Raw genomic sequence first — 14,508 nt, 5'->3', positions numbered from 1 at the left:
TATTATATTGATAAAAAACTAGAAATAACTAAAGTTACAAGAGCATCAAATTATGCATTTGTTTACAACATTTATAACATATAAATGTTATTTATATGAAGAAAATATTTCTTTATTATCTCCTTGTGAGGTAGAGTAAGTCTTTTTCTTAATATTTTGGCATGCATCAGTTCTACATCTGAGTATACTCAATATGTCAATTTCTTCATCCAGGTTTACAAGATGGCTTCCATTCTTCAATTTTTAAAACTCCACATATGGTTAATTCACATCCAAAATGCAGAAGTTATTTCTCTCACTTTGTCTTATTTCTCAAAACATTCATTTGAGGTAATGCATTATTCATCTACTAGCTTGATAATGCAGATGCAAGCAGATAATAGTTTCCTGCTTCCAATTTTTAAACTTGGCACTTTTCACAAGTTCCAAATCTTTTTTAAAGATTATGCCATTATAAAAGCATTTTCAAGATTCTGTTATGAACAAAATGTCTATATAGTTTAAACAAACTATTAAAGATTAACTTGCAAAGTATAATCTTTCAAAATATCAAGATTTATACAAATATCAGTCCTTCACCAATAGCCACATTTTTACTTATCTTCCATACATCCTGAGATCCCACAAAAGTCGCAGATAACTAGTATTAGAGCAACTAGTTCAAACCAGATTTTTTAGTATGTGTTACCTTCAATTGTTTTTGTTTTATATTTTTGTCCATAAGTGCTTAACAGCTTGAATGTTTGTGTTGTAAATGTACATATTTGCTCTGTTACAGCTATTTTACTATGTATATCACAATATAGTACTTATCTAATGATTACAATTACCATTTTTTGAATGTTGATACAAAATACCAAGAATGACATCATATTATACATTGAACGATTGTAAGGAGTTGACTTTTGTATATAAACCTTGATGCCAATGCAAATATACACAATTTCAATAAATTTAATTATAAATTTGAACGTATCCTATCTTTCTTATCTGAAAGAACACATATGATTGAAAAAATTTGTTTTTCATTTTGTCAGTCAAAAATAACTGTTATGAATATGAATGCAAAATATTGCACAATTTGATAATTTTGTCATTATATACAAATTGCCTTTTTTAAACATCATATTTAATAAAATTAGTTTAAATAGTAATTTCAGACACTTAATTGCATTATATGAATAAAATTTTGAGCAATCATATGACTAAATTATTATAAATATTGCACAAATGTGGAACTTTGAACTTAGCCTAACCATTTTCAAATGTTGTTATGACAATGTATAATTTTTATTGTCATACATGCAATATTACAGCAAGGGATCACAGTCGCCAGGCTGAAATTTTTAGTCGCTAGCTTTGCGTTTGAAGCACTCACGCATGGCGACCGGGATTTTTCGAGCCCTAGCTATATATATATATAAACAGTGTTTTCAAGAACGCTGGCTTTTTTGAATGGGCAGTTCTTTCCGAGTGATCTTCATATTTCGGTAGACTTATGAAATATATCTATGTAGTATAAACATATTTACATAACTAGAGTAGTTCTGTATGTGTTTTTAATGGAACCTAATACTAGTTTCATATGATTTTCAATGTTTGAATTTGTTATACGAGCACGTACATGAAGCAAAAAATAAAATACTGCTATACCTTTTGAAAATCTAGTTTCAAATCTCTTGACATTCAATTTTGTGTTCAGTAAAATATATTTGTATTCCGGCTTTCCAGTACATCATGTATAATTTGGTTAAATGGCCGCTAAACCTGGGCACGGAGCAACTAGTGATGTATTTTGGCTGTTTGTTGCAGTGGTTCTCAACCTTTGTGAGAACAAGTCGATGCCCTGATCCCAACAAGAAATGTAGACTGGACTTGCACTTTGAAATGAGATCTGAAGCATTCTGCCTCCACCTCAGACCCCTTCTTATTGCAAGGCAACAGCATTACTTTATGGCACTCCAGAGGCCCATTCATGATTAGGAAAGGAACCTTCTATCAAATTGCCAGATTTTTTTCCGACTGTACTTCAATTTGTTTTCTGTAATTTACAGGCTAAATTAAATTTTAATCTCTGATGAAGTAACTAACAATCTTGTTAAGTATAGAGAACATTCAGACCAAAGCAACACATTACAGTAGGGGTGTATCATTGAAGTGACAAGCGACATGGGCCCCTTCAGTCTATAAGCAATCATTCACCACACATGCACAAACAAGACCGAGGCGACACAATGTGTGCCGCTGAAGGAGCTTTCAGACTGAAGTCACAGATGACAAGCGACACAGTCTCCTTCCGTATAAAGCAAAGCATTCACCGTACATGGAAGAATAACAGACTGAAGCAGCATGTTGCACACCATTCAGAAAGTTGTATAGTCCAAGTGACATGTTTAGCTCGTTGTCGCACTTCGGTTCAAAAGGTTGAATGGATTACTGAGGGTCTACTTCCAAGTGACACATGTCACTTGGAAGCATGTATATATGTATCAACGTCTGTTTTTCTCAGTTGATTTTATTAGCTTGTTTGTACAGTGCTTGGGTCAGTTTTCGCTTCCTGCTACAGCGGTTCATAGCTAGTACTGTTTTTTTTCCTTCTTTTCTTCATACGGTTTGAGTATTAATAAATGACTTCACATTAGTTTTGCTTCTGCAATTTTCCTGGTAGAAGGTCTTCTAAAAAGACTCTATAAAACCAGAGATAAAACAGCAAATATTCATCATCTAGCTTACGTGTAACCATTATGGAAACCCATTTGAGGACTTGAAATTCAATTTTATAATCCTTTGTTTTTGATCTTGCCGACATCATCATCACAATTTTTATTATTATTATTAACAGTGGGTGCTACCACATAAAGGGTCCCGGTAAGTGGATTTTTAATAGCAAATGTTCAATGGCAACTTCTCCCACCACCGTATACAGCCAGAATCTGTATTTTCTTTTTGCAGTAGTGTCCTGGATTTTGCAAACAAATGCACAATTGAACAAACAGGGAAACCTTTTATTTGCTAAGGATATGTTTTTGGGCTGTCCAGCAACGAGCGGCTTTCCAGTAGCTTCGATATTTTGCATGGTATTGTACTATTTTATTTGAGCCTGCATAGGAAGTGATGCACTTTTTTATGCTAAACTAACCTAAACAACAACTGGGCAGACTGGCTAGTGATATAGTGATAGTGTCGACATGTGATATAGCTCATCTCACTTCTCGGAAATTTAGCATTTGGAAACGTTTTATATGCCCCCACACACTGCATTGCCAACTCAATGCCATGGTGTTTTAGCTCACGCGAGTTCACATAAAATAACCATGCCTATGGATTTGTTTGGGGATTATTCGTCTGAAGAAGACCCTGTTAGAGGTTGAGATGTTACGTTTTTATGTATATTTTTTATATTATAAACTGCTATACAAATACATGTTTATTGTGAAAGGATTTCATTCCACCTCTCCTTGCCTTCTCTAAACTAAGTTAACTTCTAAAAAAAAAAAGTCACTCGTTTTGGTTATTAACAATTTAGCATATTTAAGAATATTTCAGTCTGGAATTATTCATGGATTCTTCTTGAATTTTTCTACGATGATGCACTTTTTATAAATTTCCGTGCACCAGTCGTCAAACATTAAGGCCAGTCTTTGTCTCGAGGTGAGTGATGAAGTCCGAGTACAAGTTGTGATACTTCTGCACAACACTGTCGCCAGTCCTGCATAATGTGTCCATTATTTTTTTCCACTATTCAAATGCTTCAAAGCTGTAGCCCACAAGGAAACAGACAAATGCGAACTGCATCTCTCCTATAATATCCCAAACCTAACAATCCTAACTTAACGATTTAAAATTATTGCTGATATTTTGGAATTTGAAACTCGTTTTCTACACATCCCACACCAGAAATAATTTTCAGAAAAATCATTTACATAAATAACTTGGACTATTGTGTGTACATTAAATTATGCAAAATTCAAACTTTCCTTTTATTTTCCAAAAATTTTGCATGAAAACGTAATTATTTTATACATAACATCTACAGGGAGGTTATTTCAGTCGTTTACCGCGACAGCACCGGCCGCTTAGCGATCTCTTCATGCAACAAGTCCCGGCAAATTGCGATACAGGAAGTCCGTAACAAAAACAGCTTGTTTTGTAATGTTTCCACTTTTCACAATTACAGTTACAATTACAATTGAAATAAGCACGTACCTTGTCGTAAGGATGCTTGAAAAGGTGTCCTCCCAATTACAAATATTTCTATCACCTTATTTCTGACATCTAATCTTAGATTAGACATCGCTACTTTATCCTCAGTTGTCTCGACAGCGCCGGCAGCTTATCAGGGGCCGGGGGAGTTGTCAGCCGCGAGAGGGCGCTTCATACTGAACGAACGCGACACCTGTCACCAGTGGTGCCAACCGTAGGAACTTTTCACTATATTTCGCCCACGCAGGGACATATTTTACCAAATAAGGGAAAACATAGGGACTTTTTTCAATCTTGGAAAATATCATTTTATTGTGCAAAGGTGCAAAGTTACTCGCCAGTCAGTTACACTTTCTTTGTGCTCGGTTTAGAATGAATGGATTAATTTATCAGGATACTTTAGCAAGGAGGCGAAATAAGAACTAACCAGCAAATCTCCATCAGAATTTTGAAACATGTTATCGGTTACCAAGAACTTTCAAGGCAAGTTCTTTTTTGAAAACAGTTCCACTCTCACAAAAAAATAGTGCTAACATTGCCACATTCTAACGTGGAAACGTAAAGAATATTTTCAATGTTAGGTGATACAAAAACAAAAAAGAGAAATAGAATGGGACCAGAATTGTTAAAGACTGCAGGAAATACAGCATCACCAACCAATATCTATCTCTTCACAGCAGCAGCAGCATGTATGACTTCAAATAACATAATCAACAGTAAATGACTCAACGTTATTCATTAGGGGTGTGCGGATCCAGAAAAGTAGGGACCGGGATCGGGAAACAAATTTCCCGATGACTTCCCTACTTTTCGGGATCCCGAGCAGTCTGGAAATACCGAATGGTCACTTTAAAAAGTCGTTAATTCTCAACGATTTCTGCATTGTACGTTTCTGGAACTTATCGGAAATTTTAAGTTTTTATTCTACAAATGCAAAAACAAACAGTTAAAGTGAAAATGACGTGTAGATCGAGATTTCCAGTGCTACAGAAATTTCCCATCCCGAAATTGCAAATTTTCCCATCCCGATCCTTTCCGGACCCAAAAAATTCTGTCCCGCACACCACTATTATTCATTAAGGCAAGAATTTACAATACTGGACCATTCTGTAATTTCTATGCTACGTCTTATACTCACGAAATAATTAGTCGTGATGATTTATCTCAAGTTAACATGTTGGGGTGAGGTGAAAAAAATGTTCATTAACGTGTAGAAGTTGTAAAATAAGCTTTTCAATTCTCGCAATGATTCTCCGTATACAAGTATGGTAGCCATATTTGTTGATATGAACAATTGACGTTCGCAATTAGTTATGCTGTCTACAGCGTTGCCACACTGTCGATTTCATACTTGGAGAGCATGGATCGTGTAAGAATGGCGGAAGAGAACAATAAAGAAGTTGTTAATGTTATATAGATTTTTAGGTGGAGTGTGCAGGAGGATTGCCGTGGGCTAATTAATAAACTTATGGATTTCGGTATATTGCCCAAAGAAGGTGCTTACATGTGACAGTGACAATCACGGTGTAGAAGAACATGTGGAATGTGGACTGATTTGATTACAGGTAAGTTTGGCAACAGTGTATCGATCGTAAAATTGCAGGATACTAAAATGGCATCTTCGATGATGAACGTTTGCCGTTAAAGTGCTATGAAAATAAGATTTTTTATCGGTTCGTAATCACAATTAGCGCAAAACCATTCACGGATAGCCCCACTGACCATTCTCGGTAAGGTTAGGTTAAGTTAGGTTAGGCTAGGCAAACATAATTAAAATTTGGGGTCGCAAAACCATGCACCCACAAATCATTGACGAATAACCCCACGAACCATTCACGGTAAGGTTAGGTTAGGATAGGCAAACATAGTTAAAATTTGGGGCCGCATTAATATCAGGACTGTATATTTCGTTTTTTAAGTATTGGAGAGACAAAATCTTCCGGTAAATAATGAGCAATCGTGCCGATTGCGGACCACTCAATTTCACTTATTTTGCAATTTCTACACGAGACCCCCAAATTTTAACTTGAAATTCGTGATTAGGGGGCCTCAATTAGTGAGTATGCGAAATATTACAAAAATCGGAGAGGGATCCTGTATTGTAAATTCGCTCCTTCATTAATTGTGGAAGCACCGAGCAGAAAGATTTGGTAAGTAAATGTGTACATTTTATCTTCTGTTTTGCACGCTCATAAGGTGTTGTTTTTTTAGTCGCTTTACTTGGCGTAGGTTCTTTTGGTCAGTTGTAGGGAGATTTTGACTACGTCTGTAGGGACATTGCCGGAAAATGGTTAGCAACACTGTCGGCTACCAGACGTAGTGAGTCTACGCTATGTTCACTTCTGTTTGAGTTTATCAGTACGCATGTTGTTTATACTGTGTTATTGAGTTGGGTCTGCTATTCAGTGCTAGTGCTTTATTGTGTGTTAATTGTTATTCATTCATTAGTTACTCCGCTAAACAAATATAGTCTTGAACAAAGAGTTTTTATGTACGATAATTACATGAAAACTAATTCTTGCAGAAAAGTGGTCAGGCAATTACGAGAGACAGGATCTCTTGAACCTAAGAAACGTGTTGTATTACTGTTCAAGGAGGTCATTTACAATATCTCTTATAACACACGAGGTTAGTGATCATCATTATTATTACTTTTAAATATCATTTTAAGCTTTTGGTTTGCTTTATGTGCCGGGATGCTGTCTTCCCTTTCTGTCAACTGAGGATAAAGTAGCGATGTCTAATCTAAGATTAGATGTCAGAAATAAGGTGTATTTTGGAGGACACCTCTTCCAGCATCATTGCAACAAGGTACGTGCTTATTTCAATTGTAACTGTAATTGTGAAAAGTGGAAACATTACAAATCAAGCTGTTTCTGTAACGCAAATTGCCGGGACCTGTTGCATGAAGGGGCTGCTAGGCGGCCTGTGCTGTCACGGTAAACGACTGAAATAACCTCCCTGTATTTTAATATGCAGAGATTTCACACCCTTCTTCCCTCCAAATATTCAACAACGTTAAATATTACGTGCGTATATGTTTTCGCTGTGGACCTAGGTACAGTTTTCCCTTTCATCATGCAGTCAAGCACTTTACACTGAGACAGGAACGAGTTTTGGACAGCGCAACAATTTTGCAAAGCATGAACAGACACACAATGAAAACAGCTGACTGATCAACGTTTCCCCTGCACAAGTTGATAGACTACAGCGCCACAGGGACATTTTATTTTGCCCAAGCTGCATTATGCAAGTGCAATGCAAGACATTGTTTAAAACACACGTTTTGCTTTCGGTTGCCCCCTTCCTCCCCTTCTTTCTTGGAACAGGGTGTATGAAGATACCATTGAAATGTCTCTTTTCCCTAAAAGAAAATCCCTCGATTTACGATGATGTGTAGGCTGCCTCTATTCCGTCACATAATTTCGAATGGAATGGAATTGCAACAGTGCTGCATCGTGAACACAGCACTAGCAGTGTGTGTAAAGCCCATGATATCGTGATCTAGAAGAGCGAATCCCTTCTCTTTTCTTGTATGCTGCGAACATCGGCAGATGAGCACACAGCAACTTGTGTGCAAAGTGAACGTATCTCGGTTACAGCTGGTAAATCGAAGCTGATTGGGCTTCGGAACGTTTGATGTTTAGAAGGAGATAGTGTCCAGTGAATAAGTATAATAAAGAAATAATTGCATTTTAGAGATTTATTTGGGTGTGCACGTGCGAATAGGCAGAAACCGCTAGTGAGCAATGTTCCAGCATGTGTTTATCACAACCAAAGTTTATAGCATCCTCTTTCTTTGACCACATAATAAATAATATAATATTGTTTGTTCTGTGCTCTGATCATGGTCATCCGGAAGGGGGGGGGGGGGGCCTGGAAAATGAATGTGTACCTAAACATTATATAATTCACACACAATTTTATTTCAATCACAGTAATTTATGTTAATTATGATAAATTCGTTGAAGAAACATGTTAATTTCAGACTGAAAGAGTGTTTTTTTTTGGGGGGTATCACTATTTTGGAGGAAAATATGTGTCCTTTGCCCCCCCTGGAAAAAAATACCTTGCTTGCCCCTTCCTGGAAAAAATCCTGTGGACGTCCATGGCTCTGATACTTTGTTTTCTCCTCCATGTAGATCCATCTTGTCAAACCAAGGGGCATAGTAGCATGATGTCACCCTTCTTATCATCATTGTCTGTTACTCAAGTAAAGATCCTACAGTTTTTAATGTTTTTGAGTTCTTGTTCTCTTTAGTTTTTCATTTTTCCCTCTTAGTGTGTAAGGGGTGATCTTCAAAGGTACACAGAAGTCAGCTTGTCTTCATGTACACTTGGGAACCACATGCTTGAAGGTCTCTCACGTGAATCTGGAGCCAATATTGGTCCTTGTAGAGTTGTGTGTTGTCCTATCTCTTGTCCATCCATGCTGAGTGTCAATCTACAAACTCAGTTTTTCTGAATAGAGCCCTGATTTTAAGATTTCCCTGTGTTTTGATTTGTTTTTCATAAGTTTGCCTCCAGAATATTTTATCTTTTAATTCAATGTCTTTTCTGCAAAGGGTGCTCATGCACCCATTACGATTATTAACAAATCAACCAACAAGCCAACCTTGATATTTTGTTTGATAGCCTAATCAGTTTAAAGTGATCATGCAGAAGCTCTGGTAGGTTGACTGTGTGGGTTGAATAAGATTGTATGCCCCTATCACTTTAAAAGTGGCAATCATGAGCATTAAAAATATCTCCGTTGATGAGGTCTGGTAACTCAGAGAACCTAGTGTGATTAGATGAAGTAGATGAAGGGACAATCACAAACACATGTGGACAGCACAACTCCCATAGAGGATTATACGGGCCATGGGTCCAGATGCGACAGCCTCGTTAGTCTGAAAACTGAAGTCCAGGGTGTACTACAAAAGGGAGGCTGACATTTGGGTGTTTACGCCCCTTCATGTCAAAGAACAATTAATATTTTGTAATATCTATATGAAAAGTTACAAATTGACAATATTGGATAAATATTATTGTAGAATTGAAGCTTTATTTTTTTTAGTTGAGGGGGGGGGGGGAGTTACCCCCACACTTTTTGCCCCCTACACTATGGCCTCTTAATGCTAGGGTCTGACTACCAAGAGAAAGTAAACTGTCCTTGCCCTCCCAGTTTTGGCACCCAATCGTGTCTACTGTAAAGAAAAATATTTATTTTGACCTTTTGATCATTACCAGTAATTTTTGTATAGGTGTTCATAATTTGTACATTTACAGTTGATACATCAATGCCTGATAATGCATCACCAAAGGAATGCAGCTCTGCTACCCATTTTAATATCTGCTGTTGCCTTGCCTCTTGCCATATTGATGTGGACTGGAAGCGTGGCATTGTCATTCCTCTTTTCAAAACATGATGAGTCCATTGACAGTAAGTACTGAAATACAATTTTGTAGTGACTTCAAATTGAAAAAAACATGAATTTCAAGTTCTTATTATTGATTGTTTTGTGCACTTCCTAGGGAGCTCATTAAAATAGCAGACAATTGAATTTATATGGAGTCTTTTAGAATTAACATTAAATATTAAACGTATAATATAAGTTCATCAGGGTTCCCACACATCATGCTCTTCATATGACACAACAAGAAATAGTCCACTCTTCATACGACCCCACAAGAAATAGTCCAATGGCGTTAAATCCAGCGATCGTGGGGGCCACGTGGTTGGAGCACCTCGGTCTATCCATCTTTGCCCGAATCTTCAGTTAAGAGGTGTCCGAACGTCATGTGTAAAGTGAGGCGGTGCGCCATTGTACTGAAACCACAGTTCCTGACAGACGTTCAATGGCACAGCATCCAAGAACAGGGCCAATACTTCCTGTAGGAAGATCAGATACGTGGCACCTGTTAGCCTGGCTGGAAGAAGAATCTCTTTGGAGCACCACAGTCCTTCCTGTCGGCGGTGAAAGTACCTTGTTCTCGGAGCCATTGTGTAATGCTGGCAAAAAGAGTATGCGATGGAGCTGCTCTTCCATTCCCTTCTACTGTGCCATACACAAGGATCATGTCCGTGTATTCTGCAAACGTGTACTCAACCATGTTCATCCCAGATGCACAGGCACGTGAATGGGGCTCCGGGCAGGATACCGTGGCAGGGTAGACGTCACGTGCCATCAGGTGATCTTCTGACGCCATGTACTGCCTACCCGGTTGCATACCAATACAGGCACATCCGACACATTGTCATGGTTGTAGCACGGAAATGGTACCTTTTCAGACATGGGTTCCCTTTCCAAATATTGTCTACTCAGTCCCCTCTACTAGCCCTAGGAGTTTGTAAGTGGAATTTCCGAGCACTCTTTATAGGCTTGAGGTATATGTTTATTTTTGCATTACACATTAATTGATATTGTGTCATATTTTTAAACTTCTGTTTGTCTAAAGTGTGAAAATAGTAATGTTCTCTACACGATTTGTTTAAAATGCTTTTTTCTGAATTGTAATACAATTTGTAAAGGTGTGTTTAACTCCCAGAAAGCTGTAATCTTTGTCCTTAATTATATGCAGAGATGTCATTTATGTTTTGAATTATTGGTATCAAAAAGTAGTAATAATAATAATTATTATTATTATATTAATGCTTTGGGGTAAACCAATATGAAATTTTTGCTGATATCAATAAACTTCCGATACAAAATTTGCTGATATCAATAGCCGACATTCTACTGATCCAGTATAACATTGCAAATGTTCGTTTCCTTAATTTTTGTATGCAACTAGGCGATTGCAGTGGGTTTTGCCTTTTAAAAGAAAATGCACATATACTTTACACTGTTCTATCACCAGTTGCCCGAAAAATGGCAAAAGTGTTTATATTCCATTGGAGATTACTTCTCCTATTAAAAAGTAAGACTATTTTCATGAATAAACATTTCTATTCTTTAAAAAAGGCTATCTATGAATTTGTACACCTTATAAATAACTGGTTAGTTTACTGATAAAATGATACTCCAATATGCCTATATTGGCCAACACTGTTCCATTCCTAATAATAATAATGGCATAGAAGGTGAGGATGGTGTGGCTATGATGGGTTATTGCAAAATAAATTTAAAATAGTAGTGAACTGTGTGTCTAGTAGTCTGGAAAACATTGATGATTCTGGAAAACCAGAGAAAATACATTTGAGGCTTATGTGGGAACCCTGTTCAATAGCAAACAAATTTCAAACCACAATTCTGCCTAGGATGCCGAAGTGTCTAGCTATGGAGCTGATGACAGCAATGCAAGGTCATGAAAATTGGGTTCCTGAGAATTTTGAGCACTGCTAGTCTGAAATTAATATGACGGTCAGTAAAATACACTTACATTTTTATATATAAGATTGCAAGTATACAACTCTGATACTAACATGACAGTCAGCAAAATACACTTGCTATCTACTTATATAAGATATATAAAATATAGCAAGTGTATTTTACTTACAGTCATATTAGTATCAGAATAGCAGTGCTTAAAATTCCCATTAACCCAATACATTGGTACTATTAAACACAGAAAAATGGAAACTTCACAGTTCATTGATAATAACAAATGAATTCCCTTAAATTAATTTATTTCGGATTCATTTTAGAGACTGTCATAGATTTATGAATGGCATGCACAATGTTTTTGTTTGTTTGTGTGTTTATGTTGGAAATATCTGTCCATAGTTTTCATGAAAATTATTGCTATTTTATTTCAGCCAAGGAAGTGATAAAACCAACAAGATGGCTATTTGCAATGATAACACCTATTATAATTGCTGCATGGGGACTTAAGAACAGAGGTTTAGATAAAAGTGGAGCAGCATTAGGTACGTACTCATGATGACCTAGAATCTTGGTATAAGTTTTCATAAAGAAATTATGTAGTCTCAGTAATTTGACCACCTCCTACAAAGCTTTCCAAATTGCATATCTGCGTAGCTAATCAGATTTATGCTGTTTGGAAACATAGGCATGTGCAGACCCTCTGATTAGGGGGCAAAATCCTTGAGGAAAGAAAAACTCCATTCTATCTCACAGGCTTGTACCCAAGATTTTTTGAGGTGGGGAGGGGGCAGATCCGAAAACGTGGAACAAAGAAAAAGGACTGAAAATGCTGTTGAATTGATTGAGTTATGTTATTTTACGTCACTTTTCTGCCACTTTAGGTTATTTTCCGTCACTTTTCTGCCACTTTTGGCTGATCGTGTAATCGTGATGATGAGGATGAGTGGTGATATGATAAAATTCTATCTAAGAATCTAAAATTCAATTCTAAGATGAAGGAACACTCACAAAGAATATCTTAACAGGGATTTGAACCCAGGACCCCTGGTGTTGTAGCGTGATACATTTGCCATTTTGCCACGCTGGTTAGCGAAATGCTATTGAAATATTAGATGTTACCAGTAATGCTATGGTGTTATTGCAAGGAGGTAAATGCATAATTATAGAGTTGAAAATTATGGCCCAAAGAAATGGAAAAAATCAACTCGTCCATAGACAACTCCTCCCCCAACCCAACAATCGGCAACACAGTCGCTTACATGCAGAGGCTGTCACATAGCATACAGCTTAGTGCTTATTGTTTACATTCAATTCTAAGAAGTATTTGAATAGTACTGTTCACCGCAAATTAACAGTGTTTCCAAATTTCCATTAATTTTCTTATACCAGCACCATTGAAGAGCCATGATTATTCTAGGTTTGGAAAATAATATGTTTATAAATTAAATTATACATATTAGCAATAATTATTATAATCAAGAATGTGTGTTAATTCTGAGTTAACAAAAAAGAAAAAAAACAACCCCAAGGCATTCTCACAACACCGCTGCAGTTTTTTTAAAAAGTCAGGACAGTGATTAATAACAATGGACTGTCCTACTAAATCGGGACATCCGGAAGCCTTGCATAAATGGTTACAAAACTAAAATTACTCAATATTGCAGACTGCATAATCTATAGTCTGCCTCTCTCCACAACAAGCCCATTCATTTGTGGTATGCAAAAACAAAATTTAAATTCTTTCAAAAGTTGTTTTGCAGGATATGTAGTTCACATTCTAATATTTTATAATTTGAGGGGAGGCCCATGGCCCCTCCTTCCAGTATGGGTCTGTTATCTCCCTGTTTTATTGATGGGTATGAAACACAGACATGTACCGAGTGTGTCTAGACCAACCGATATTCCCATTAGTGTAATTTTATTCATTATTATATCTGTAAATAACCCCTAGTGTGGAAACTGGACCTACCTAGTAAAGGAAATTGAATCTAAACAAAATTCACGGCTCTTTTTAAACTAAAACTTTCACTATACGTAATGCTTGCAAATGAAAGGCATATATTTTTACACAAATATTGGATAACATAAACACTTTCCGTCCAACATTAGAATGAACTTTAGCAGTCTTAGGAAAATATCCTATTCTACAATGTTAGTCTTCTGACAGTTGGTAGAAGAGTTTTAAACACCTCCACTGACGTGAACATGTAAGACAAAATTTTGCTCAACTTAAGGCTGCAACAGATAATTTAAACTGTTTAAACAGGTATCTGATATTGCACCATCTTGGAGAACACCCTTTCACATGAACAACTTGTTACAGGAAAAACATAAAGTATATTCAGCAGTGGCAGTGATTCGAAGCCAAAACTCGGAGGGGCAAGAAAAGTATACTGTCTCTTAGTAGACAAGGCTTAGCTCTAAGAGACGATGTTGCAGGAACAAAAAGTGGAGGGGGGAACTGCCCCTTGCCCCCTAACCGTTGCCACTGATCTGCAGAATTTTGGAAAAATTGTGTTGCATTTGAGGTAGTACCAGAATCATTCAACCACCTAAGTATGAGGGAGTGCTAATAACAAGAAATTTTCTCAAATGTTAACAAGAAGAAATTTCTTAGAGAATAGAGTGGGATAGTCCAATTACATAGTAAATAATGTACCCCTACGTAATTGGTTGGAACTTTTATTGACATGAAAATACTTAATTTTTCTTTAATAGTATAATATTGTTTTATATGGCAGATAAGATGCCTCTATACTAAATTTCTAATTGGTAGTATTAGTGAGGACAACTGCCCCCCCTTCCCCCCATGTGCACACCTATGATGGAAATGTAGTAGCTGTGATGAGTAGGGTGTACATGGGTTGAAAGCATGAGGATTAGGGTGGGCCAAAAATGGCTGAAAACAATTTTTTTTTTTTGATATTCAAGTGTGGCTAGTATGGAAAAGTTGTGTCTATGGCTGCTTATGCTTGGGTGAAAAAATAGTTGAAAA

The 14,508-nt window shown here is 36.7% G+C and overlaps 1 protein-coding gene across 1 annotated transcript in view; it reads left to right on the top strand.

Annotated features, from left to right (window-relative positions):
- The window catches only part of LOC145987211 (transmembrane protein 19-like), a 37,117-nt gene that overhangs the window by 2,236 nt on the left and 20,373 nt on the right, over positions 1–14,508 (top strand). Inside the window, exons 2-3 of the mRNA XM_083121728.1 lie at positions 9,475–9,628; positions 11,945–12,055. Of these exons, the coding sequence (XP_082977854.1) occupies positions 9,496–9,628; positions 11,945–12,055 (244 nt within the window). The 5' untranslated portion in view covers positions 9,475–9,495. The remainder of the gene's footprint in view (positions 1–9,474; positions 9,629–11,944; positions 12,056–14,508) is intronic.

The sequence above is a fragment of the Lepisma saccharinum genome, chromosome 4 (genome assembly GCF_977018435.1).
Source record: "Lepisma saccharinum chromosome 4, izLepSacc3.1, whole genome shotgun sequence".
Lineage (NCBI taxonomy): Eukaryota > Metazoa > Arthropoda > Insecta > Zygentoma > Lepismatidae > Lepisma > Lepisma saccharinum.
This window is presented reverse-complemented; position numbering and strand designations above follow the sequence as displayed.